Source organism: Phodopus roborovskii, unplaced genomic scaffold (genome assembly GCF_943737965.1).
Source record: "Phodopus roborovskii unplaced genomic scaffold, PHOROB, whole genome shotgun sequence".
Lineage (NCBI taxonomy): Eukaryota > Metazoa > Chordata > Mammalia > Rodentia > Cricetidae > Phodopus > Phodopus roborovskii.
The window spans coordinates 24,180,959-24,208,486 of record NW_026126434.1 but is presented as its reverse complement, the minus strand read 5'-3'; the positions used below and the strand labels follow the sequence as shown (position 1 = coordinate 24,208,486).

General features: G+C 46.7%; 1 protein-coding gene across 1 annotated transcript; it reads left to right on the top strand.

Annotated features, from left to right (window-relative positions):
• Positions 1-37: 37 nt before the first annotated feature.
• Positions 38-25,620, top strand: Rrp1b (ribosomal RNA processing 1B). The gene is made up of 16 exons (XM_051187032.1): positions 38-226; positions 10,350-10,432; positions 11,878-11,935; positions 13,013-13,098; positions 13,850-13,911; positions 14,351-14,480; positions 15,727-15,791; positions 16,189-16,367; positions 17,367-17,455; positions 18,408-18,505; positions 19,774-19,793; positions 20,544-20,672; positions 21,434-22,098; positions 22,911-23,051; positions 24,248-24,311; positions 25,363-25,620. The coding sequence occupies exons 1-16, from the start codon at positions 97-99 to the stop codon at positions 25,554-25,556; spliced, it is 2,193 nt and encodes a 730-aa protein (XP_051042989.1). The 5' UTR covers positions 38-96; the 3' UTR covers positions 25,557-25,620.
• The last annotated feature ends 1,908 nt before the right edge of the window (positions 25,621-27,528 follow it).

Sequence of the window (27,528 nt, the reverse complement as noted above, 5' to 3'; positions counted from 1 at the left end):
CCATCACCCGCGCGCCGCTGCCCGTGCGCAGGCGCAATACAGACTGCTCGGCGGCGAGCAGCACGCGCGCAACCCGGGGATGCTGGAGCGGGCGCGATGGCTCCCGCCATGCAATCTGCCGAGCTCCAGTTCGCCCAGCGGCTGGCCTCCAGCGAGAAGGGTGTCCGAGACCGCGCAGTGAGGAAGCTACGGCAGTATCTCAGCGCGAGGACGCAGAGCGACTCAGGTGCGGGCCGGGGTCCGCGTCTCTGCGCTCGGCGAGGGTCGCGTCTGTGGGTGCGGGTGCGGCTGCTGCGGGCTGTGCGGCAGAGCTCCAGGTCCAACCTCAGCACTGGCCCAGCTCGCCGAGGCCCGTTTGTGTTCCTTTCCCTTGGATAGTGCCTGCAGGCGCTGGTGTGCGCGAAAGAGTTGAGGCTGCATTCCAGCCCCGGAGGAACTCTGGCAGTGTGGTAGCAGGACCTGTGGCATTGGAGCATGTGTGTTATAGCAGTAGTGTGGAAAAGTGCAGGAGAAAGTCTCTCCAAAGGAAGCCTCTTGTGTACTGTGAGATTTTGAAAGGAGGAAGCCTGCCAGGCAGACTCAGGAAAGAGCTAAGGGTGCCCTAGGCCAGAGAAATCAGAAAGTTGGCGCGCAGGGCTTGTTGAGATGAAGTTGAGTCTGGAGGCAATGTGACCAGATCACTGTCTTTCTCGTTTGGATTTTAACTGCCGTGGAGTGCATTGCAAGATTTTACTTAAGTGATCCAGAATAGGTTCTATAACTCTTGAATGAACACATAAGGTCTGGACTGCAGCGTGCTGTGGAGGTTTCAGGTTGCAGCCAGTTGGCTAAAGTTTGAGTTATGTGTTGCTAAATCTGCTTAAAATTGAAATATGGGGAACTGGAAAAATGGCTCAGCGGTTTGAGTTCCAGTACCCACATGGCAGCTCACAACCTGTGGAGAGGAGTCGCCCCCTTCTGACCTTTGCTAACACCAGGCATGCACTTAGTGCACATACATAGAGGCAGGCGAAACATTCATATGCTTAAAACAAATCTAAGGTTTTCTGTACTTGAAATCTGTTCCATGTGATAACTCACGCCACTAATTTCTGCAATTGGGAGGCTGAAGGTAGCCATGACCACAGGACATACAAGATCTTATCTCCAAAAAAGGAAGAGAGAAACGTTTGTGGGAAGTCTGATAGAGGAATAAAAACTAAAATTTTAATTATTACATGTGTTCACGTTCAGGCACTCATGTAGAAGTTGAAGTTTCCACCCTAGAATCCAGAGGTCAGATTGAGGTAGACAGGCTTATGCACCAAATGCTATTATCCACTGAGCCGACTTGTCAGCTGCAATCCATCCCCACTGCCATAATGTTTCTGTTAAGGATTGCCCCTGAAAAATCAGTTTACTCTCATATTTACAAGTTTCCTACATACATGCTCTAACCTAACTTGTTCTAAACCTAACTTGGTAGCCCGGTTGGACTTTTGCTACCCTCCCCTCAGATTAGTGTTCCTAGCCTGGTACCACCTGGCAGTCCCAGAGTCAAAAATGTGATGCACTCCTGCTCCCCCAAAAATAACTATTCTTTTCTTCTCCTCCCCTACGACGCATACTTCACATAGACACACCACATTGCAGTGGACTCTCTTCTTCATCCTTCACACCAACCCACACACACTGTCCTGCCTTCTCAGCAACCTGAATTACTCTGCCTTAAATAGAGGTTTCTTTACCTTACCTAGATTTTCTGTCCTGTCTGTTCCCTAACTGGTCTCCTTCGCTCCATTGTGCCTTTTGTTTGTTTTTGTTTTTCAACACAGGGTTTCTCTGTGTATCAGCCCTGGCTGTCCTGGAAACCAGGCTGGCTTTGAACTCCCAGAGATCTGCATGCCTCTACCTCTTTGAGTGCTGGGTTTAAGGGAGTGTGATACCAAGCGGGACTTCCATTGTGCCTCTTTAATCTGCCCTCCACAGACTAGCCCGGGTCATTTTCCTAAAGTGAATCTCCTTAAAGGTCACTGTCAGTCATGGTGTCCTCACCTGCTTTTCTAAGTCATTAGTAGTCAATACAATCCTGTAGGCTGAGGATCAAGCATACTTTCTCACCTCCATGCTTATACATTCATTCCCTGCTTGTTTTGCAAAGAATTCTACCCCTTCCCCGGCCCCCCCCCCCCCAGCAGTATCATGTCTAAGAAATTCCCATTAGTATCTCCTCGGCCTCCTGGTTACTTCTAGAGTTATAAAATATGTGTCTCTTCTGTAGAATTTAGATACATGGTGGGGTTGCTGTTTATCTGTTTTGAGACAGGATTTCCTGTAGCCAGGATTGGTTTCTATTAGCTATGTAACTGAGAATGACCTTGAACTTCTCCGTGGTCCTGCCTCAGCTGTGTATAGAATACTTTGTTTCTGAATTCAGTGGCTTCTGTCATTTTCCCCCAGCACTGTAAGCTTTGGTATGGAGCGATAGGAGGACCTTCAGGATACAAGCAGACACGTACACTACATCTGGACCTCAGACAGCCAAACAGCATGCTTCTCAGACCCCTTTGGGGACAGACCCAAGACTTGGCAATATTAAGGTGTCACAAGGATCTGAACCCAGTTGGCTCACACCAGTACCTCAGGATCCTTCCTGCTTAGCACACCCCCCCTCCCAGGTTTGCTTGTCATTTTACCCTATTCATCATCATGTCCAGTTTGTGGAATATAGAAGATCTTCAAGAAAAAAGGGGGCTGGAAAGATGGCTCAGCAGGTTAGAGCACTTGTTTGTTTGTTTGTTTGTGTTCTGCTTGCAGAGAACCAGGATTTTATTCCTAGCATCCATGTGGTGACTCATAACTCCAGTTCCAGGGCTTCTGACACCCTCTTCTGACCTCTGCAGTCACTACTGGTGCACACTATAATCATAGATACATGTAAAATATACATATCTATAAAATAAACAAAAAAATAACTGCACAGGCTAGTAGCATGGTCTGTCAGTAATGTGCTTGCCACATGCCCAGGAGCACCTGAGTTCAGGTGTTCAGCATCCATATAAAAGCCAGGTGACATCCTTGTGTAGCCTTGATGGCTTAGAGAGTCTAGCCAAATTGGTGAGTTCAAATTTCAGTGAGATAACCTGTCTCAGAAAATTAGCTGGAGAGCTGTTGAGGAAAATTCATAACATTGACTTCTGATCTATACATATGAACATGCAAATAAATCAAAATTTCAGGATGAATGTCTTAATAATTATGGGACAAGAAAACCAAAGTATCTGGCACTGCTATGCTCCATCATAATAGAAGCATGAGTTACCTCACATTCGCATCTCGTTGACAAACTCAATTTGTTTTTCGGCCTTGCATCTTGTTGAAAAATCTAATGTTTTAGTATTACTGAAACAGAGAGCTGTCTGTCAACAGCATAAATAGATAACTCTGTGGTCTTTACTGTCACGAAACAGTCACTGTGTTTCAGTTCGTGGTGGCTCATGAGTTCTCATGTAGTCATTCATAAATGCAGCAAACATTTATGAAGAACCTTGTGTTGTTGTGTACATTCTTCTTGGCATAGGGAATATAGCAGTGAACCAAGCAGGCAATCCCTGCCTGTCTTAAGAGTTCTCAGCCTTCAACATGTAACATTTACTAAAGCCATGGTGTACCTTAAAATCATCCCTGTGGCAGTTTTGTGTCATTACTTCCTCTTCTTTATTGGCATCGGAGGTCAGAAAACAATGTTACGGGGTCAGTTCTCTCCCATTTTTATGTGGGTCCAAAGCTGGAACTCTAGGTGTGAGGTTTGTGTGCCAAGCCATTTGTTTCCCAGCCCCAGCTTCCTTTTTGAGGGCATAGAAAATGACTGGATTTATGGTTGATGGTGGCTAGAATTACTGTAGGTATTGTGGAAGTGCCTTTCCTACTGGTGGAGTTAGGGTTCTCCACCGGACAGTTATAAAAGTGGGGAGGTGTACATGTTTTGACTCTGGGATGGTCTGGATTATAACACTGTCCCATCTAGAATGGCTACTGTGTTCATTTCATGGAACGAGTTGCTGTTGGACATTCTCATTTCAGAACACAGTGGTAGCTACTCCTGTGTCTTCACATCTTTTATGTTCATGTCATTCTTTTTAAAATAGCTAAATCTAAACTGGTGTCAGAAACTAGGTTCTAAAATTTGTCTCCAGCCAAGAGTGTTGGTACCTACCTTTAATCCCCAAACTCAGGAAGCAGAGCAGTCTGATCTCTGATTCTCAGTCAGCCTGGTCTACAGAGTGAGTTTCAGGCCAACCAGAGATACAAAAAAAAAAAAAAAGAAGAAGAAGAAGAAGAAAAGAAAGAAAGGAAAAGGTGTTTCATGGCCAGGTGTGGTTGTTGATGCCTGTGATTACAGAATTAGGGAGACTAAAGCAGGATTGTTAAGTTCCAGACAGCCTGGGCTCATAGAAAGACCCTGTCTCAAAAATAAAGGGACTGAGAAGAGGGGACCCAAGGATGGTTGGTTACTTTAGTGATAGATAGAGTGCTTGACTGGCACGTGCAGGACCTTGGTTTCAGTCCCCTGATAAACTTACTGCGTCTTTTGGGTTTTAAAAGGGATCAAATACTGTTTCTCCATACCTCTTTAAGTACCTGTTTTTAACCAACTAAACTCATAGGTAGAAATAGGATTTTTGTGCATATTTTGAAAGTAGATATTTATTTAGCGTGGAGGACTTGAACAGACTGAGCTTCTTAAGCTTTTTCTATTCACAACCCTTTTTACCCAAGAAATCTTTCACAGACCCCAGGTGTATATAGACTAGGTATACAAATGAAACTTGAATTCACTGTGTAGCCCAGCCTGAACCTCATAGCAGTTCTGCCTCATCCTCCCAAGTGCTGAGATTGTGAACATGAACTGCCACACGCAACTGTCTTGAAAATCAAGTAGTCTGGCTGGCAGGGTGGCTCGTCAGGTAAAGGTACTTGACACACAAACTTGGAGACCTAAGTTGGATTTCCAGAGAACCAACTATACAAAGTTGCCCTCTGACTACACACACACACACACCACAGCAACAGATTTTTATTTTAGTTTTTCCAAGGCAGGATTTCTCTCTGCAGCCCTGGCTGTCCTGTGTCCTGGAACTCGCTCTGTAGACCAGATTGGCCTCAAACTCACAGAGATCCACCTGCCTTTTCCTCCCAAGTGCTAGGACTAAAGGCACGTTCTATCACCACCTGTACAAATTTAAATTTTTAAGTAAACTAATCCAACAACACTCCAATCCAATGTTGCTCTAATTTGACACATGCTTCAGAGTAACAATGGAGAAATAGTGAAACCTTTGTTTTCAGTAATTAAACCAATACATTTGTCTAAGAGCAGAAAGCCTTGTGTGTAGAGTACAGAGCTGCAGTTTGTCACCTACAGTAGTCAAAAATCCGTGTTCAGGTGTTTCAGACAGTGTTCACTGGCATTATATGGCATGATGGCATGCAGAGTGCAAATGAACATGTGTGTTCATAACTGGGACCTCATGCATACAAGGCTACGTAGCACCTTGGATTCATTGTGTGTTTAATTTGAATTAATTTTTGTGTGTGTTCAGAAAGTTTTTCCTGTTGGCAGCTTTTTTCATGGGCCCCCACATTCACTGGTTTGAGCACGTATAAGATCAGTGCCCATGGCTTAAAAGCTGCAAGATGAGGGCTAGGGGCATAATTCAGTTGCAAGCATACAGACCTGAGTTTGATCTCCACAACTCACATTAAGAAAAAGCTAGATATGGTGGCACACATTTGTAATCCCATCTCTGGGGCAACAAAGACACACAAGTCCCTGGGGCTCACTGGACAGACAGCCTAGTCTACTGTATGAATTCTGCCAGCCATCTAGAGACTGTCTCAGAAAAACAAAGTGGGTGGTGCCTGAGGAATGCCCAGTGCTATTCCTCTGGCCTCCAGCATGTATGTACACACGCAGGCACATACACACATATAAAAGAAGTAGGCTAAATGGGGGTAGGCTGGGGGCTGGAGAGATGGCTACTCTTGCTACTCTTCCGAAGGACCCAGGTTTGATTCCCAGCACCCACATGACAACTCACGTACAACTGCCTATAAATCCAGTTCTAGGGGATCTGACACCCTTACACAGACATACATGTAGACAAAACATCAGTGACTATGAAACAAAAGTAATTCATTACAAAAATAATTGGGGTGGGTTAAGAAAGAAAGTGAATCACAGTGGCATTCATCAGTGGGAAAGCATTTAGCTCTAACAGTGTTCTGCTTGTGTGTACTATACATATTTTATAATGAGGGGACTGGGCCCTTGCCAATAGTGTACTTCCCTTTGGTACAGATTAGACAAGGTGTCCTGTACCCAAACTCCCTGCTCTGCCTGCTGCCCCGGGCGTACTCTCAAGACTGTTGAAACTGACTGTATTTCATTTTAGAAGCTCTAGTACATCCTGTGGAAGCTTTGCCTGTGATAGCCATGAGCTGTCCAGAGATACTGGATGTGCTGAAGTGTCACTAACTACTAGTTTTCCATATTGATGCCCTTTAAAGAACCATCTGGAGGTTTGTGGGTGCAGTTCGGTGTGGAGCACTTACTGGGGGCATGTGTGAGGCCCTGGAGATAGTACATACTATGATGTTGTGTAAATGACCACAGTACTGATTATGGTAACACACATCCAACACATGTAGCCATGATGTTCTGACAAACATACCAGGTGGGTCCTGGGCCTCTGGGGAGTTAGACATGCTTTTGACTGTGATTCTGGGAATTTTGTGGTTTGTTTGGTTGTTCTTTTTTTTTTTTTTCAAAAATGCATCTTTGTTGTTTGGGTATTTGACCTCAGGTGGGGTTGAGTGTTCGCTACGCACTTGGATGGTAAGACTGTCCAGCTTCCATGTCACACATTCTAAGGGCAGAGAGATGTCCCTGTGTGGCAGGAAGCCAGTGACACCAGAACTCGTTTCTCTGAAGAAGCTTTGCCCTGCTGGGTGACCTCCTTTCACTCCCCCCTGTGAAGGCACAGGAACAGCTGGAGAGAGACATCCCTAGTGCCTGGGCAGAGGAACTGTGAGATTGACTTTTCTCTGGCTTGCCTTACACCCTCATTGCTGTCAATGTAGTTGATGCTACACTCCTCACCACTTCCTCCTTCTACAGTCTTGCCCTGAAATCCGATAGTTAGTCCTGAAGGGTCCCACAGGCAACTGGCACTCATTTTATGGAGGGTTCTTCAGGCGTCCAATCAAAGCACACAGCCTGTGTGGAGCTTTGGCTATTTCATGTAACTCCCCCCCCCCTTTTCTCTCTCTTGTATTCTCTCTCAAATATATGAAAAGTATCCTTGTTTTGCTGCTGTGATAGTTCCCAGCACTTAACCAGCTCTGGATCTTAGCCCCCTAGCCCACTTCCATTCACCTCAGCATGTAGTCCCTCTCTTAACAATCACAGCACCACCTTTATACCATAACAAAGACCTTAGCCAGGCCCAGTGGTGTGCACCTATCATCACAATTGGAGACAGAAAGATGAAGTACTTGAGTCCAGCCTTGGGCCACATAGCAAGACCCTTCAAAACACATACACAAATAAAAACCTTGATATCATGAAATATTCAATCTGCTGAATTTTTCTCACTGTCTTTTATGTCAATTCAAATAGAGTGGTATATCTACAGACTTATTTTCCAGTCCTTTTTTTTTTTTTCTGTACTGTTTATTTATTATGGAATGTGGGTCATTTGTCTTCTATAATGCCATACCTTCGTCTCATGTATCTCTGCCACTAGGTTTTTATAAACCAGTAATCAGAGGTACAAGATTTTATAAGATTACTTAGATCTGTGTTTGTGACTTCCCTGTGATCAGTTCCAGCTGATGGTTTGGGTGTGATCTAACCCAAGTGGTCTAAAGTAGTTTCTGCGGTCCACCAGTCCTTAGCCAGATCCACCAATTCTCTAGGGACATGTGCAGTCTTAGAGCACAATCAGACAAAGGTGCAGGTTACCACAACAAAAAAAGTGGGCCATTGTAACTCCAGTTGGGCAGGTGCTGGGGGTGTATGCCATGTTTACATTAGCAGAGAGTGGCACATCACCTGTGTGGCTCCTTAAGGGGATGTGCTTAGATCAGCTAACTTTACTATGGTCTCTGTTATCCTGGTGTTTGGGATTCGTGGGTTGTTTCTTTGTATGAGACAATCTTACCTACGTGGCCTTGGCTGCAACTACACTTGCATCTGTACAGGGATTAAAAAGTATGTGCTACCACACTTAACTGTCTTGGTTTTAAGTGGAAAACTATCACAAAAGAATCAAAATGCAACATTATAAAGGCATTGAGAGGAGACGGGCCTTTAAAGGAAAAAAACTTTGGGGGGAATGCATACATGCATGCTCTTATGAAGGTCGTGGGAGGATGTTGGTTGGCCGCCATCATCTCTGTACCCTATTCCCTTAAGACAGGGTCTCTCTGAACCCGGAACAGTGTTTGTGCTAGGCTGGGTTGACCATTGGAAATCACAGGTGCACATAGTTTTTATGTGGAGTTAAAGACTGGGATCCTCATGCCTGCCTCACAGATAGTCTCATCTACTGGGGTCTCACCTGCTGCGCCATCTCCCCAGCCCAGAGGTGGCTCTTCAGTAAATTGAAGAATAAGTAGACTCGGTGAGTATACTACAGAACCGCTAGTCCATTACAAGGGTTCGTTGTCATTTTTAAAACATCTTAGTTAATAGCCAGATTCAAATATGTACTTGAATTGTGTTGTGTGCGTAGTTAGTTTTTTCTTACTCTTTGGGATCCTGCCACCAGCTTCCAGATAAATACACAGAAACTTATTCTTACTTATGAGAATGCCTGGCCTTAGCTTGGCTTGTTTTTAGCCAGCATTTCTAAATTAATGAAGTTGACCCATTCTCTTTACCCTTTGCCTTTGAGCTTTTTACCTTTCTTTACTCCGTATTTCTTTCATCCCTTTTTACTCTGTGACTGGCTTGTGGCTGGTTGGCTGGCCCCTGGCATCCTCCTTTCCTTCTCCTTTTTCTTTTCATCCATCCTCTTCTCTCCAGCCTAGATTTCTCCTCCTGTTTATTCTCTCTGCCTGCCAGCCCTACCTGTTTCCCTCTCCTGCCTAGCTATCGACTATTCAGCTATTATACTGATCAGGTGTTTTAGACAAGCAGAATAACACAGTTTTGCAGAGTTAAACATATGCAATGTGAAAGACTGCAGCATGTCTTTGCATCACTAAACAAATATTCCACAGCATAAATGATGAATGCAAAATATCTTAGATTGATATCCCACAGCATGTGTAAGGTGGAACACAGAGGCAGGAGGATCACAAGTGTCAAGACCAGTCTGAACTAAGTAACAAGACCTCAAAAGGCTAAGCAAACAGCCGGGCATGGTAGCGGCACACCTTTACGCCCAGCATTGGGAGGCAGAGGCAGGTGAGTTCAAGGCCAGCCTGGTTTAACAGAGCGAGTTCCAGGACAGCCAGAGCTGTTACACAGAGAATCCCTGTCTCAAAAGAAAAGCTTGTTTTTATTCATCTTGTTTGTCTCAGCGTACTGCTGAAAAGACTTCGTCTTGCTTCCTGGTCACGCAGCTAGAGAATGGTGCTGCTTCTCTGACCTCAGCATTCATGGCTATCTTTGCTTCCTGACACCTGGACTAGGCCCAAGAGCTGTGGCCATGAGCCTGGCAACTAGGCAACAAGTAATGACTCCTCCAGGGCATGCCTCTTAAAACAGACCGATGCTGTTTTAAGAACTGCCAGGAAATGATGGCTGGCACAATGAAAAGCTGGACCGTGGCTGACTTTTGCCTATAGCAGACCCTTTCAAAAGTACTCTTTGCTCGGCAGAACTGTCCTCACTGGCCCTGTCTTCTGTTCTTGGGAGTGAATCAGGAGGTGGTTCTGCCATCTGATAGGAGCTCTTAGTGACTGGAAAACCTTACATCTTTTATGGGACTTGTAGTTTTCTGTCATTAAGATCAGTGAAACTTCCCTTCTCCCCTTGTTGGGAAGGGGTGAGTTCAAGGCTTTGTATGTGCTTGGCAACTGGTCTACCAGGCACATGGGTTAGTTTTATTGTCACCCTTGGTGAAAAAGACTTGCTCCCATTGCCACCCACCTTTGGCTGATAGCAACACATGTGCAGTAGTGGTTACATGTATGCATGGTATGCTTGGAACATTAGCCATTAGCATGTTTGCTGCCGGTTTAGGGAAGGGTGTGCAGAAGAAGGGGGTATGTATGGTAGTTTTACCACTGGTGTAGCATTTGTAAACACTAAAGAAAGAATATAGACTCTAAGGTGGTTGTGCCATTTTCTCCCGCAGGAGGTTTCAGTCAAGAAGAACTCCTAAAAATATGGAAAGGACTCTTCTACTGCATGTGGGTACAGGACGAACCCCTTCTGCAGGTAACACAGCCCCTCATCGAGTTCCTGAACCTTTGCCACTGTGGATAAGAGATTTGACGCTCTGCCAAGTCTGCTGCCATCCCCAAACAGATGGAAGTAAACGCTTCAAGGAGCCATTGTCTCAGCTCTTGTCCCCTCAGGAAGGGGCAGCAGGCACTTAGGCTGTACTTTCAGACATATCGGACATGCTAAGTCATAGATTCCCTATTGCTCTCATCATTTCATAGCTTCCGTGGTAGATTTTACACAATGTTTTTAATGTTTTTGCTTTCTCTTCTGTTGATGCATGGTCAGAAGCAGAGCAGGGGTCCTGCAGCCAGGCCCTGTGGCTAAAGTGCCATGGGTTGCACTGGTGACCAAAATACACAATCAAGCTTTTATCCCTGCCCACTGAGCCTGCCACCAATACAACCATGGAAGAATTTTGTTCTAATGTCAGAAGCTAGACCCACCTCAATAACAGGGGAGTATGGCTCACAACACATAAGCCCCAGTATAGAGTCCAACTGGGAGGCACCTACCTTTTTTATGAAGCCTTGCTTCTTTTCTCAGGACATGTAGTGACTTGTCTGAGTTCAATGTGTTGAATCCACTGAACATATTTTGAGTGGGATAGCAGAGCAAAATATTGTAAGATTATATTCAGAAGTAGCAACAAGCAGCTTTAGTGGAGGAAGAGAACCAACCAAAAGGAACATCGTTTTCAAGTCTTGGAGTTCATTCAAGACAAGTAAGGAACTCTGGGCACAGGAGATATGAGCAGGGCTGTTAAAGACGTTCGTCTTCAGGTCGCTGGAGGATGGAGGGCGTCTTCCTAGACCCAGCCCCTTACTCCTGCTGTGCCTTCATGTGCTCTTCAGTTTTGCCCAAAGCACAACCTAGAGGAGTGTGTTGACATTCTAGCCTACACTAACCAGGTCTAGTAGAAGACTGCAGTGGAAACCCCATTGTACAAGCACCAGCAAGGTGCTGCTATACCTTCTGGCTTTGCAAAATTTGGTATTTACGTAAGATTCTGTTTACTTTATATGTTAAAGCCAGGGATGGGGTGTGGCAATGCTCACCTTTTATGCCAGTCCTCAGGTCAGGCGTAAGCAGACAATCTGAGTTCAAGGCCAGCTGGAGCTATGTAGAAATCCTGTCTTGGGGGTGGGGGGGGCAGGAATTGGCAGTGAGACTACTTATTCTGGAATCAGCCAACCTCTTAACCAGAGATGTTTTCTTAAACACATAGTTTTAGCATTTTTTACAGAAACATCACATTAGCTCAGTAGTAGTTCATTAAAGTTTGGAGTTTCACATAAAACCCAGGGTGTCAGCCACAGACCCAGGACAAGAGGCATGGGCTTTCCCACCACAGAGGGAGGAAGGTACCACCCACAGCACTGCCACCACAAGCGTGAACCACCTAATAACTGATGTTTCTCCCCAACCCACCTTTGCAGGAGGAGCTAGCGAACATTATTTCCCAACTCATCCATGTTGTTAACAGCTCAGAGGCTCGTAAGTCCTGCCATTTTCCTGGCTTTCAGACTTCCTTGTTAGTAGGTTTGGTGCTTGCCTGGGGAACCTAGTCCATGCTTCCATCCTGCGACGTTCCTGTTTTCTGGGTGTTGGTGACGGTGACGTGGGACCCTCCTGATAGTATTGCATGGATGTCAAGAGCTATTATTGTTTTAAAGGCTGCTATGCTTAATGTCAGCTGCTAAGTAAACCAAGATCATTTGGCATCCAAAGATTGAGCAACACTCAGTCCAAATTCAAAGCCTCCAAATTCAACTTACTCTCACACTTAGAAGCAGTGACACATATGCCAGTACATACAGTAACCCGGCAGGTGCATCCTGACCAAGATTCGTGCCATCATGGCAATAAATGATTGTAATAAAGCAACCCTTATCTGTCTAAAAGAAAAGAGTTTTCCACAATGTTTGGCTTCCCCCTGAGTGACCCTGGTTGGTTCTCTCAGTTCTAGCTGACTTGCAATATGTAAAATCTAGTTTGTTGTATAATAAAGATTTCAACTGTTAATAAATTGTGCTGGGCATGGTGGTACGTTCAGGAGGTTTGTGAGCTCCAGGCCAACCTGGGTAACAGCCAAGCCCTATGTAGAAGGGGGTAGAGATGTTCAAAAGTCAGTAAATAAGAAAAGGTTTCCAATTTTAAAGGAGGTAGTTCTATGGTTTAAATAGCTTGTGCTGTGTCTCATACAGACAACACCTAACATCAGAAAAAGAAAAAGCCTGCATTTTTATATGAATTGTAAGGATGTTGATCGAGACGAATAGATTGGTAGAGAGGGCCAGGGAGGTGCCTTCAGGGGTCTCTAATAGAAAGGTGGGTTCGAGGGGGATAAAAAACAGTGCTTCAGGGAGCATTCTGATTAACAGATGCTGATAGTATCATGTTATAATGTCTTTATATAGCTACAAAAGAAATTGTGAAGCATATTTAGTTATTGGCCAATCTATCCTATCCAAAAGTTCTTGAGATAGATAAGTAAGAGAACTAAATGTGTTTTTGGTCGCTTCCTTCTTGCTGTGTTTTCATGTGGCAACTGAGCACCTCTTGTTCCTGCAGAACACCTGTTCATTCAGACCTTCTGGCAAACCATGAATCGAGAGTGGCAAGGGATAGATAAGCTGCATCTGGACAAGTACTGCACGGTAAGGGGGTGCCTCCCTCTATACACAGAAGGTTCTGTTGGAAGACCAGCAGGGAGCTGGGGGTGGGGGGTGTGCAGCTCAGTGGTAGAGCACTTACATGGCATTTATCTTTTCTCTTTTGGAAGCTGTGCTGGAGTTTGCTAAGAGGCTTTTGGAGGGTACTTTTGGTTGGTTAGTCAGTTTGGGGTTTTCACAGGATTTCTCTGTGTAGCCCTGGCTGTCGTGAACTCGCTATGTATAAAACAGGCTGGCCTCAAACTCAGAGATCCGCCTGCCTCTGCCTCCTGAGTGCTGGGATTAATGACATGCACCGCCACCATCGCCTGGCCCACTTATGATTGTAATCACTAGAGTTAAGAGAAAGAAAGGCTATTGGGAAGAAAGTAAAAGACACCCCAGGACAAGGATGTGGGCTTCTCAGGCAAGAGCTGCCTTGCCTGCATTCTTGAGGCCTAGCTTCCATCCTCAGCAAGAAAACAATGGAAAGCCAGGCCTAGCGTGGCAGGATGTCATGGTCGTGCCCCGATTGTTGTTTTCTGGGGGTTGTGTGGCAGAGCCTCTGTATGCTGTGTGGGCCAGTTTCTGGCTCTTGGGTACAGGGATATACACCCCTGTCTGGCTTCATGATTTTGATCCAGGGGTTAAATAGACTTAAGGATGTTGTCTCACTTTGGGGATCCAGCATTGGGCCCCTCATTCTGCCAAGATGATGACTACTTTTTACTTTTATTATAAAAATGTCAACCTTTAGCTGATCCGCCTGGTCCTGAGGCAGTCCTTTGAAGTTCTCAAGCAGAGTGCCTGGGAAGAAAGGTCGGTAAACTATTTACTTTGATATGTGGTGATATTAAAAGCATGTCAGAGTTGCTATGTGACTCGTGGTAGAGCACTTGTTTAGTGGGTATGAGGCCCTGGTTTTGATCCTTAGTAACTCCAAAATATCCTTATAGACTAATAGGGTCCTCTTAAGATTTCAGGTAATAAAAAAAAAAAAAAAATATGAATTGGCTGGTCTATGTCTACCACTATGTAGTGCTATAAGAAGCAAATTAGATCTGAGCCAAGGGAGTTTAAGGCCCAGTGAAGTAGTGTGAGCTGATATGACCAGAGTAACTGTTGTCTTCCCTTTAGGCCTCATAGTGATTGTTAGGCAGTATGAGCAGTAACTGTTTTTGTCTGTTATTTGATAAGAGGAGGGTATTGGTGATAATGTCTTTAGAAAAGCATCTGTTTGTATTTTGTTGTTCTTTAGCCAAGTCAAGCTTTTTCTGGACATCCTGATGAAGGAGATCCTGAGTCCTGAGAGCCAGTCTCCCAATGGAGTGAGGTCCCACTTGATTGATGTTTATTTGGATGAGCTTTCCACTGTGGGAGGGAAAGAGGTGAGAAGTAGCACTGCCCAGCCAGCAGTTGATGGGACCACCATGCTCAGGGGATGACATGGATGCTGTCAGAAGGAGCAACCTCTCTGTAACTTCTCCCCTCCTGGCGTTGACTTGGGTAGAGACCTGTGTACTATACGTGTGTGACAGTCTTAGGTGACAGTATAGGATTGAGCCTCACGTAGCTGCTGGAGAAGCCAAGGCAGGAGAGTCATTTGAGCCGGGAGTACAAGGCCCCATGGTCAGGCGAAGCGGTATACATCTATAACCTCAGCATTGAAGCAGGTCCATCTCGTGTTCCAGAGCAGCCTGTGCCACATAGCGAGACCCTGCCTCCTCCCCCTGCAGAAAGAGTCAGAAATAATTACAGGGTCTGGTATGAAAAAAATCAGGGAATATTGATTATTTCAGAAGCTGTGGGGGAAAGGCAGTAGACAACAATATACAGATTATACCCAATGTAAATAGACAAAAAGCTAGTAAGAAAAGGTATACTTTTAGATAAAGATGGTTATCTTAATTTGGGAATATAAACAATTTCTTCTATTCTCTTTGAAGTTCTATAGTGAACCTTTTTTATATGTATATTAATTAAAAGAAATCAAAATACATATTTTTTGTTTACCTTTTGGGAGGGTTGTTTGTTTTTTGAGACAGGCAGGGTTTTTCTGTGTAGTTTTGGAACCTGTCCTACAGGACTCTCTCTGTAAACCAAGCTGGTCTTGAACTCACAGAGATCCCTGCCTCTGCCTGTGGAGTGCTGGGATTAAAGGCATGTGCCACTGCCACCTGGCTTTAAATGATGTATTTTCAGGAGAGGGGCAACACATGTACATACACACTGAGTCGATGAATGAATGAAGGTTAAAACTAAGGAATGCCTTTGTCTCGTGCTTTGAGATGGCATCCACATCAAATTCATATTTTCCTTTCAGTTCTGGAGATAGCCAGGGCCTATTGCTAGGCAGGTGCCACTTGCAGCTGTCTCAGGAGACGTGAGTGCTGCAGTGTAGCCCTGACCAGTTGATGATTCTTTGGATCACTGCACTGACACACCCAGAAGACCAGAGGGAGACTGGCTTGGGTGCTAGGCAGCCCCTGTAGCATGTCTGGTACTGCCTGCAACGGGCATGGATGCAGCTGATCTGACCTGTGAGGGGCAGGTACTTGCTCTTCTAGAACATGTCCAAAAAGAGAAAAGGCTATCTTTCCCTTATTTTTCCTCAATGTTATGTCTAAATTACAGCTTTTGGCGGATCAGAACCTCAAGTTAATTGATCCATTCTGCAGAATTGCTGCCAAGACCAAGGAGTAAGTGGCTGCCATGTTCTCACCGCTTTTTCACTGTTCCGTTGGTGCCTGAGGGTGGGGTTCTGTTGTGCTACAGTAAGGAGCGCCTGAGGCCAGGCCAGCCCACAACAAGATCCTACTCGGAAGGAAGGGATTGAGCAAGCTAGCAGAGGTTCTGGTCCCTGCTACAGCACTTGGCTGGCCACTCAAGGATTCCTGTCTGTCCTGGGGCACGTGGTGGTTCCTTGAATCTGCAGTGGGCCTGCTTCAGGGGTGTCCCTGAATCTCTGTGGTGGGCACAGGGGGCCCCAGGCAGGCACAAGCACATCCCTGAACTGTTCTCCGCTCCACCTCTTCCTGCACAGGCTCCAGACCGAGTGTTTTAATCATATTCTCTCTGCTGTGCTTCTGCCCTCAGCCACACACTGGTACAGACTATAGCTAGGGGTGTTTTTGAAGCCATTGTAGATCAGTCTGCTTTTGTACCTGAAGAGACTGTGGAGGAGCAGACCAAAGTGGGTGAAGGTGGTCGCTCTGCCCAAGAGATCCCTGCAAACAAGCTGGCCTGTAGAAAAGCAGTCAGTGGAAAGAAGGCTGGTGAGAACATTTCCTTTTATGTTCTTTGCTTTCTGGGGGCTTGGTTGGTTGGTTGGCTGGGTTTTGCTTGTTTGTAGATAGTAGTTTTGTCTGTGGGTGTGTACACTTTCATGTGAAGGCCAGATGTCAACACTGGAAGTCATTCCTCTGGTTTTGTGACCTCTTACTTGGAGATGGCCAGTGAATTCCAAGGATCCACTTGTTTCTGCCTTCCCTGTGCTGAGCTTACAAGCCTGTGCTGCCATGCTCAGCATTTTTTTATGTGGATTCTGAGGATTGAACCCAGGCCCTTGTGCTTGTGTGGTGTGTACTTGCCTGACTAAGCCTTCATTGGCATCTCGTTGAATATAGCCCACCCAAAAAATGAAGCAGGGTACATGAGAGGCATGTGTGTATCATCGGAGAACCCCAACACCACTCACACTAGGCCCAACTGATCTGTCCCTCCAAGGAACTCACCTTCTTCCTGAGGTGTTCGGCCCATGCAGGCCTGTAAGAGCTGCCCTGCAATTGAGATCACACACTTGCTTCTATGGCTCCCCTCTGGCACACGGCTTCCTTCCAGGAGTGTCTAGTTGTTTTGTGTGTGTGTGGGGGGGGGTTGTTTGTTATGGGGCTAGTACTGGGGATAAAAACTGGAGCTTTACTAGACTATTAAGACAGGCATTTTGGGGCAGTGGTGGCACATGCCTTCAATCCCAGCACTCAGGAGGCAGAGCCAGGCAGAGCTCTGTGAGTTTGAGACCAGCCTGGTCTACAGAGTGAGTGTCAGGACAGCCAGAGATACACAGAGAAACCCTGGCTCGAAAAACTTAAAAAAAAAAAAATTAAAAAAGACATTTTTAAGACAGTAAATCCATGTATCTCCCTAGGCAGTAGTTGCTGGTGTTCTATTTTTATTTTTCTCCCAGGTAATGGGGATTGAACCCAGAGACGGGAGGGACTGAGCCACAGCTATTCTTGAATGTCAAGATTTTGTCTTTGTGTGTGTGTTGGCAGCACTGGGCAGATGCCTCAGAGATGGAGTTCTTGGCAGCAGAGAAAGAGACAGCTGTGCAGCCTTCAAGGATTCAGGGTCACCTCTCCAGGTGGGGGCAGCTTTTGCTTTTTATAGAATATGGGTTGACTGGGGGTGCTTGGCTGGAGAATTAGGGTCAGAGCTCATTAAGCCATAGGGCCTGAATTGTAAAGTCCTTTATAATCCCTTCTGTAATTAACGTCACCATTCTTAGAATGAGCTTGTTGGGAATAAATTTAAAAGAATGAGGCTTTAGGCTGACATGGTGTTGCACACATGGAATCTCAGCACATAGGCTCTCAAGTTCAAGACTAGCCTGGGCTACCTACAAAATTCCTGTTTCAAAAACCTAAAAAGGAGCCAAGCTGGTGGTATACACCTTTAATCCTAGTACTCAGGAAGCAGAGGTAGACAGATCTCTGTGAGTTCAAGGCTAGCCTGATCTACATAGCAAGCAAACTACAGGCCAGCCCAGGCTACATAGAGGTGGGATTTTGAAAGGCACTGATTCTCACTTTCTAATCATGGCTCTCTGTTTTCTTTGTGTGGCAGCACCAGCCCTACTGGTACTCTTGGTGTTGGGGGGTGGGGGGTGATTTGTTTTTTGAAGCAGGATGTTGCTATATAGTCTAAGCTGAAGTTCATAGCAATCTTATGCTGGAATACAGTTATGCACCACCACACCAGGCTTCTAGTTTTGGTTTTAGGTTACTATATTGGTGGTTTGTTACAGGGTCCCTCTGTTGTGTGGCTCTGACTGTCTCAGAACTGCTCTGTAGACCAGGCTGGCCTCAAATCAGAGATCCACCTACCTGTGCCTCCTAAGTGCTAGGGTTAAAGGCATGGGCCACCACACCCGCTCCCAGTTGTGCTTTCAAAAAGTCAGTATAACATGTGCTAAGATTGAGAACCCAGGAGGAACATAAGCAGCTCATCTGGCAAATTTTGCTCTCCAGTTTGGAGAGGACTGCTCCCAAGAACACCTAGAAAGCAACTCTCATGTTTCTTGTCTCTTTTGGTAGTTCGACTATAAGGCTGTTGCTGATCGACTCTTGGAGATAGTCAACTCGAAGAGCACTCCTCCTTTCAACCGGAAGCGGCTCTGCAGGCTGATCAGAAAGTAAGCAGTGAGTGAAGCCCACGGCCATAGCACCATGAACCGGCACTCTCCTTGTGCTGCTTTTTTTCCTTTTCTTTTAAAGATTTATTTTGTGTACACACTTGGTCATGTGTGTGTGAGCGTGTGTGTGCCCGCGTGCCTGCTCAGATGCCTGCAGAGGCCACAAGGGAGTTTGAAGCTGGAGTTGCAGGCAGTTGTGAGGCATCCAGTGGAGGTACCAGGAACCAAACTCTTTATCCTTTTTAATTTTATTCATCAGCAACGTAGCAAACATGTGAGCTAAAGTCAGGGAAAGAGGCAACCCTGCTCATCTCATACAGCTGTAGGGTAGTGATGCCAGTGTACTCCTCCAGTGTCTCCTGTTGCCATACCAAAATGTTCAGTTAGCCACCCTCATTCTTACCTCCCAGCAGAGTTATATCACGTAGTCCAATGGGTGATGTACTTGCTACATGTAAGGAAACATATGGGCTAGAGTTTGGTCCTCGGTACCCATGGAAGTTTTAGGCAGCTGTGGAAGCCCATATCTAACCTCAGCACCCATGAAGTTCCAGGCAGTAAGGTGGCCCATTTGCTTGAGGGGCAGAGATGGGACTCTCAAGAGTAAACTGGCTAGACTATCCAAGTTGGTAAGCTCTAGGTTCAAGAAAGAGACCCAGTGGAAGTGGCTCTGGAAGATACCAGTGTCAACCTCTGACCTCTACATGCACATATGCTGACATGCAAACATGTGCGCGCGCACGCGCACACACACACACAGACACACACACAATGGCTTCTAAGGAAAGAATACTCTAGAAGATACCATTCATAACTTCCCATGATTTATAGCTGGGTCACTAAAAGGCTTGCCCAGGTCTCCACTGTGAATGCTGGAGCTGACTTGCCTGCCTCAGTGACCCAGCCCAACCCTGTGCACATCCTTCATATCCTAGTGCATAAAGTTGCATAAAGAGAACCCTCCACCAGTCTCCCTTAGACATAAGCAGCGCTGAGCTGCCTGCCTTCAGAGACAAGTGAGGAAGACGCTGGAGTGCTTGGTGTTTCATGTGCCAAGAGAGACTCTGAAGCCATGGTGGCCCTTGCGTATTGGTGGAATCGAGGGTGCCTTTGTCCTGGATTCCTTCCTGACCCATCACATCCCTAGGTGGAGCTGTCCCTGGCCTCCCCTGTGCAGGAAAGAACAAGGAATGCACGTACAGATTCCTGCTTATGTTCAAGACTTGTGTCTTGAATGCTTCTAACTCCCTGTGTTCCTTTCTTTTCAGGTTCCAGGATCTCTCTGAAGGTGAGAAGAGTTGGGTTTTGAGTCAGGGTGTTCATATCCGATGCGCACCCACCAACAGCATCCCTCTCAGATTCTGAGAAGTGGGTTAGCAGGCCTTCATGGGAAAGTGACAAATAGGGTGGCCGTCCTCGGCTGGGTTCACCTGGCATACCTAAGGGAATGCCCTGGGATGTGCCACAGTGCAAGACCCTTTCCCACTTTCCATCCATCTGATTCCTCCTATATGTGGGTAATGTGGTGGATTTTTGAATTTTTATTGGTGCTTTCTACAGTTAAGTTTTAATGGGAGAGGGAAGGCAAAAGAGGTGATTCAGTGGGTAAGAGCACTGGCTGCCTTTTTAGAGGACCCACGTTCAATCCAGAACCCATAGAGAGGTCCCATCAGTGCCCTCTTCTGGCTTCTGTGGGCACCAGGCATACACATGATACACAAACATACATGCAGGCAGAACACTCAAGGGTTTTGAGTTTGTTTGTTTGTTTGTTTGTTTGTTTGGCTAGTGAGCCAGATGTCCTATTCCTTGTGTACTGGGTGGGCTCACAGAGCCAGATGGAATAGAAAGCCAACAGTCACCATCAGTGTGTATTCTGGCCCAGAGCCTGAAAAGCACTTGGTACTGTGGGTGATGAAGCAAATCTCAGGCTCAGGACCCTTACCTGGAGGGTTAGGAAGGAGCCCAAGACCTGAGCTGCTGCAACAGATGCAAAAAGGCATTGGAAGCTGACCAGTGTCCCTTTGGTACCTACCAGGCAATAGCATTCAGCCCAGTTTTGGTGAGGACATTACTGCTGATGAAAATGGTCAAGCCCTCGTTCAAAAAAGGCACAAGAAAAAGAGAAAGAAGCTTTTAGAAAGAGCTGCCTTGGACAGGGAAAAAGGTAAGCAGTGAAGCCTTGAGTCTCAGGGCAGAAAGAAAGGCTCACATCTAAGTAGTTCTGTGCCCTTGAGGTCTGGGGACTGGTGAGCCAGTGCTCTCTTGAGTCATTGGCAAGCCAGGAAGCAAAGGGGACACAGGAAACTACAGGATCAGGCTGTAAACCTCGAGAACTTACTCCAACTAGACCTACCTCCCAAAGGTTCTACAGCCCCTTCTAATAGGGGCCAAGTGTCCAAACACATGTGCCTAGTATGTGTGTCCTCCTCCACTGTGACAAGCTCTTACTGCCCTGGCATGACTTGGCTAGGCTGACTGGCCATTGAACTTCATGGATCCATCTGTCCTGCCCTAGACACACATGCGCTTGGGCTACAGATGCATGCCACCACACTTAGCTCTTTATGTGGGTGCTTAGGTCCAAACTCAAGTCCTCTTACCTTGACAGCAAGTACTTTACCTACTGAGTCATCCTCCCAATCCACCAATGGGATTTTACTTCCAGACCTTAACGACTCAGTGGTGAGAATCCTGCCTATAAAGGAGTCTGCTATGATGTAGTACCACCTGTATTCCTATCACTCATGAGAGGTAGTCATGACAACCAGGTTTTCCTAGAGCAGCTGTGGTTGTACAGCAAGTTTGAGGCAAGTCTGAGCTACGTGAGACCCTATCTCACAAAACAACAAAAAACCACTGGCTGCTGGTCTGCTGACAGCCACCAGCAGGGCCAGGCAGCCCTCTCATTAGTCTGCATCTTTGTAGGAAACACAGTCTCTCCTGATGGTGAGGAGGACATTGGAGGCAACGTTCACAAGAGAAAAAGGAGAAAGAAGAAGAGGAACCACTTCCAGGCTGAGACTCAGGGCCTGGATGCTGTTGCCATGCCCCCGGCACAGGGTGCTGACAGTGAACCTGAAGTAGAGGCTGCCGTGTCTACCATCAAGGAGAACAGCTCTGAGCCAACACCCATCTTACCCACACACAACAAAAGGAAACGGCTGAGGAAAAAGAACCTGAGGATCCACAGAGAGATCTGGAAATCCACCGCTTTACCTCAGGAGAATGTGTCAGAGAACCATCCTGTCATTGGGCATCCTCAGAGCTCTGCTGCCCAAGTGTCTTCCTCAGAAGGTGTCCAAGCCCAGAAGAGGAAACGGAAACTTGGAGCTCTCCCTGTCAACAATGGTGGCTTGACTGTGCAGAAGGCAGGCACCCCAACAAGCCCAGGGGAAGAGAAAGATGGCCAGTCCACCCTGCCCCAGGGCAAGAGGCCACAAAAGAAGACAGTGTCCTGCAGTCTTAACCTCTATGATCTGTCTAGTCAAAAAACAGCAATCTTAAAAAAGAGGAAAAAAATGAAGCGGATGTCAGACTTAGTAGAACACAACGGAGTGTTGGAGTCCAGCGCCAGGCAAATCCAAGCTCTGGTAAGGTGGGAAGTGCCTGGGGTGTGGGTGCTGGGCTTGAAGAGGTATGCTCAGAGGACTCAGCTGTCTGCTAGGGCTAGGGCACAGGGACAACCAGACCTCAGGGAAGAACAATTAGACTACACTGCTTTATAACAGCTCTCACCAAGCAAAATGACAGGTTCCTGTCTAGGTGGCCAAGTATGGGTGCTCCACTCAGCACCGTACTCCCCACCTCTTCCCTCACAGGCCTGATGTCTCATTGGGTCAGGCAAGGGTAAGCACATTGCTAAGAAACTGTCAGAGTCAGGCCTCTATTCAAAGCTGCTCTCTCTCTGTCCACTGCCACTGCCCATCCATCCCCTGTGGCAAAGAAGCCTGGAGCTCTTACACTTCCAGGTTAATGAAAGGGTGCTCGCTCTCTCTCTCTCTCTCTCTTGCTCTTTGTCTCTCTCCCCCTCCCTACCTCCCTCCCTCTCTCTCTCTCTGTCTCTCTCTCTCCTTCTAGAGCTGTAAAGGAGGACTCAGGCTGTTCATTTTTACCATGTCTGAGAAGCACGCTACCTCTGTGCCCAGGTCAGCCATTGTGGCAAACACACCACACCATGTGCTTGTTGCTGTGGCCACCAAGCCACCAAAATAGTGAGTCCCTGGCTTTACAGGGAGACATGTGACCCTTGTGCAGCACCACTGCTTTGCAGTGCCTGTGACATTGAAGCCCATCGCTGACCACTGAGTTGATGGACAGGAAAGGGTTACTGAAGGAGAGCAGAGCACTGGGCTGGCCTCCAGACGTCATCGCAGCCCATCCTGCTGGCTTCTCATCTTCACAGGGAAGCAACAGAACTTTGAAAAAGCCAGTGACAACAGAAGATGACTTTGTGAAGTTTGACACCCACTTCTTACCAAAGCCCCTGTTCTTCAGGAAAGCAAAGAGCAGCTCTACCATCTGTCCCCGAGGTCCTGCTGTCCAGGTGAGCCTTCCACAGGGACATGCACACAGGTGTTCTAAGTTCTGGTGCAGGTGATGAATTCTACCTGGCAAGATGCTATCTGGCCACCTGAACGTGGATGTACAGGTGGAATAAAGTAGGAGCAAACTCGGGAAAGAGGCACGGGGTTCTAGAAAGGGCTCACCCAGAGCTCTTACAGTGCAAAATGGGTTGACTTCTTGGAACATGTCAAGTAGAAAGGCTCATCATTAATTCTGATGAATTGTTGGGCTATCTAGATAACTTGAAGTTCTTAGTATAAAACATTGGGAATTTTGGTCTGTGGTGGGGTCCCAGTGGTAGAGCATTTGCTCAGCACGTGTCACAGCCTTGGGTAGTATCTCCAGCAAAGATTTTAAAATGCATATTCATTACACATTGAAATTAGACCCCATTTTAAGCCTAATGTAATCAATTGTATGTGAACTATAAGTTACATCGTAGAAATTCTGGGTCTGCTGGATGGCTTGGCTGGATTGCCACCCAAGTCTCACAAGCTGAGTTTAATTCCCAGAACCCAAGGTGGAAGGGAATGACTGACCTCCAAAAGTTGTCCTCTCTCTCACACCACACACACACACACACACACACACATACACACACAAATAAAATAACTTGTTTTTAAATTCTGGGGCAACAAAATGAATGGTGGTCATTAACATCCTTATAATTTTGGGTGACAACGTTGAAATTCCAAACATTCTTTACCCTTTTGTTTTTTTGGTTTGGTTTGGTTTGGTTTGGTTTGGTTTGGTTTGGTTTTCGAGACAGAGTTTCTCTGTGGCTTTGGAAGCTGGCCTGGAACTAGCTCTTGTAGACCAGGCTGGTCTGGAACTCACAGAGATCCACCTGCCTCTGCCACCCAAGAGCTGGGATTAAAGGCGTGCAGCACCACCCACCACCATGCTATTCTTTATCCTTCTTTGAGTTCCCTCCCCACCCCCACCTGGGACTGTAGTGCCCAGTGTGGGAAATCTATGCATGTATAAAAGTGGTTTGTGAAGGTCATGGTAGTGGAATCTATTTAGGCCACAGCATGCTGTCCCAATAGCCTTTGTATATGTATATACAGATCAGGAAATAGACTGCAAGGGCCTTCCCTGGGTAGGTTCTTCAGAAAAATCCCAGATAAGGAGGCTGAGCACCTGTGTTACCATGGTTACTCTTTTGTTCTGCAGCTGAATAAAACACCCTCCAGCTCCAAGAAAGTCACCTTTGGATTGAACAGAAACATGACCGCAGGTGAGTGGGTGGGCTTCTGGGAAAATTCCTTGGAACCAACTAGCCGGAGCTGGCTCAGGGTTCTCTGGCCGCCAGAGATCCTCCTATTCCAGGGTCAGCCAGTTAGGTGGTGCCAATGTCTCTAGCCTCACAGATCTAACATGGGTTGTCAAGGGAGAGATTTTGTTGTTTTTGAGACGAGGTGTTTCTATGTAGTTTTAGCTATTGTGGAACTCATTATGTAGACTATGCTGTCCTCCAACTCACAGAGATCCTTCTGCCTCTTGAGTGTTGGGATTAAAGGGAGAGAGAGAGACTTCTTAGGGGCTCGGAAGGTTTCCAGGAAAAGGGTGAGGTGAGAGGTTGTTTGTCCAGGTGCTGTCTAGTTCTGTCCCAGGGGCTTAAGAAACCCTGGTTCCTTAGCGCTAACTGCCTAGGCTACAGTTCAGGGCCACCAGTGAACCAGTAGGGAGAGGAAGGAAGCCTCCTTACTGGTGGGGTAGTGATGCTACCCACTAAGTGATGCAGCCATTTTTACTCTTACTTCAGAGAAACCAAAAGGACTCTGGTAAGGAGGTGGTGGTCTGGTTTGGTCTGGCTTGATTTGGCCTGGAACTCACAGAAATCTACCACCTCTGCCTTGAGTGCCGAGATTAAAAGCATGTCCCACTACACCCCACCAGTTTTAAGTTTAATGAGTTTAAGACCTTATTCATGTAGACAGTAAGTGAACGTGTACGTGCATACCTGAGTGAGCAGGCATGTGTTTGGAGAGCGGGGGTGCAGGAAGGAATGAGAAGGACACACCTCAAGCTAAACACCCTAATCCATAGAGCTGGAGGTGAAGGCAGATCCTGCTGAGGGACACTACCCCAGGCAGCTGGCTGTCACTCCTGTCCCCACGTGCACTTCATCCCACAACAAACCCCAGGACAAACTTGCTCCCCTCGCTGTACCTAGGTGTTGTCTGCATTTCTGGGACATGGGAAATATGAGCCATGAGCCCCCTGCACACCTGGAAGGAACAGGCGTGACATCTAACTAATAGCCTTTACTCTCTCCTTTGGGACAGAATTTAAGAAGACAGACAAGAGTATCCTGGTCAGCCCCACAGGCCTCTCCAGAGTGGCCTTTAACCCTGAACAGAGGCCACTCCATGGAGTGCTGAAGACCCCAACCAGCTCCCCGGCCAGCACTCCTCAATCAGCCATGAAGCTACCAGCCACCACTCCAAAGAGAAGGCCAAGGGCTGCGGACTTCTTCTGAGAGCCAGAGTCCCTTTTTAAAGACTGCTTTTATACTGGATATTCTATAAATTATAACTTTTAAATGTGGGCTTTTTAATTATTTTACAAATCCCCGTGGGCGGGGCAAATGTCCCTCCTCACTGGGGGTGCAGACCATGGTTCCTGTCTGAGTCCATTCACACGCTCACCAGAAGGACTAAGTGCTGTTGGTGTATGGAGCCCCTCTCCTCGCTGCCTGTTGCTGCACCTGCCACAGTGGGTTGCCTTTCTGGTTATTTGTAGTCTCGGTCTGTCTCCGTGTGAAAGCATGTCAGCTCAGGCCCGTTCTGTGGGCACATGGCTGTTTCTCCTAGTGATGACTCTTGAAACTGAATGAGCAATAGTGTAGCTTTTCTATGTGTGACCAGCAGGGGGGTGGACAGGTGTGGGGTGGAGGAAAGCTGCTCTGTCCGTGAGGCTTTTTCTCCTCTGCCTAGCCTGTTCCTGTCCCTGTCTTCCTACCTCTATAGCAAGCCCAAAGTGTCTTTTCAGGAGGGCCAGTGCCCCCGCCCCCCAGGCTGCTGCCCACATTAGCACAGTATCCTAGGCATGAATCTTAAGCTCAGTGAGTGAGCCCAGGGCCTCTCTTGACTGCACCTGCTTTTTTTCCATTGAAGCTTGCACCAGCGTTGTCTGGACCCTAGGCTCTTGGCAGAACAGGAAGTTGGCCTCCCAGGAGTGCATGTACTGACAGCTATTATTACCTAGAACACAAGCACCTGGGTCCATACAGGTGTTCTAGAGCTATCTGAGCTTAGTGCAAAACCCAGAGAGACGCTCAGACTTCAATGAAACCAATCTGACTTCTTTGTCAGAGCAAAGCCTGCTGCTCAGCAACTGGCCTTGTTTAAGGAAACTGCCTTGGGTCTGAGGGGTGGTGACCTCAGGGAGGAGCACAGCGGGAGCCCCAGATCCTCCTGGTTTCACAGGCTTGACTGGCAGGGCCTAGGCCCTGGCTCTCAGGCACTGAAAGCACTGTCAGTTTGCCTACTGTGCTCAGGGTATCCCCAGGGACCTCCTCCTCTGCACCCTGGATCAGAAACATCATTAGGCCATTTTAAAAAACGGAGATATTTTGCTGTTGTCACATTAGGTCATGTGCAGTGTAACTTGTGGTTGCATGGTTACAGTGCTGAGTTTTGACAGTCATATTCAAAACTAAAACCTATGTAGGAAATGTTGAGACAGCAAATGCTGTTAGCTTTTCACTTAAAAATGTTAACATGTCTGACAGTTTTCTGTTTTAAAGATAGGTTATACAGCCAAATGGGTCATTTGGTCCAATGGTGTGGAACAAAACACCGGCAGCAGTGATAGAAACTTGCTCACAGCATTTTCATGCTAGCAACCCATCCTCAGAGACCAGTGAGTATCCTAGAAGCACACCTCCTGCCAAAATTACTCCCAGGGCGGGGACAACCTCTGAGTGCTGAGTTTACAGGTGAGCACTACCACACTATTTGGTTTTTGGTTTTATTTCTTAATGTACACAACACAGGAAGGTTCTACTATGTGAAGGAATACATTTAGCAAGCATCTTTGTCCTTGTTGCATGTTGTTTTCTCAAGTGAGATTGCTGGTAGACTTGAAAGTCTAGAGAAGCCCGTCTTAGTGCTGCAGACCCACGTAGCACTTGGAAAGATGCTAGTCTTCGTAATGCAGATGTGCTCATTCTTGCAGTTTAGTTTCAGGCTTACTTTTTTTCCTCTCCCCCCCACCCTCCAAAGTCTCATTATGTATCCCATAAGGCCCCACATGGGTGGTCGTCCTGCCTCAGCCTCCCTAAGTGCTGGGACACAATATCCATTCTGAACTGAGGCACAAGAAGGAGCATGAGGGGGCCGGGAAGCAATTTCCACTCCCTGAAAAGTGGGTCTGTGTTTTCTCTGGATTGCAGAACTGCCCAAAGTGGTGTTTGTTTATAATCAAATTGGATTGGTGTCCCTGGGACT

Coding starts and splice junctions, on each gene's coding strand:
- Rrp1b (XM_051187032.1), top strand. CDS start 97: ATGGCTCCCGCCATGCAATCTGCCGAGCTCCAGTTCGCCCAGCGGCTG. Junction 22,099..22,910: donor CCAGGCAAATCCAAGCTCTG/GTAAGGTGGGAA, acceptor TCATCTTCACAG/GGAAGCAACAGAACTTTGAA. Junction 23,052..24,247: donor CCCGAGGTCCTGCTGTCCAG/GTGAGCCTTCCA, acceptor TTTGTTCTGCAG/CTGAATAAAACACCCTCCAG.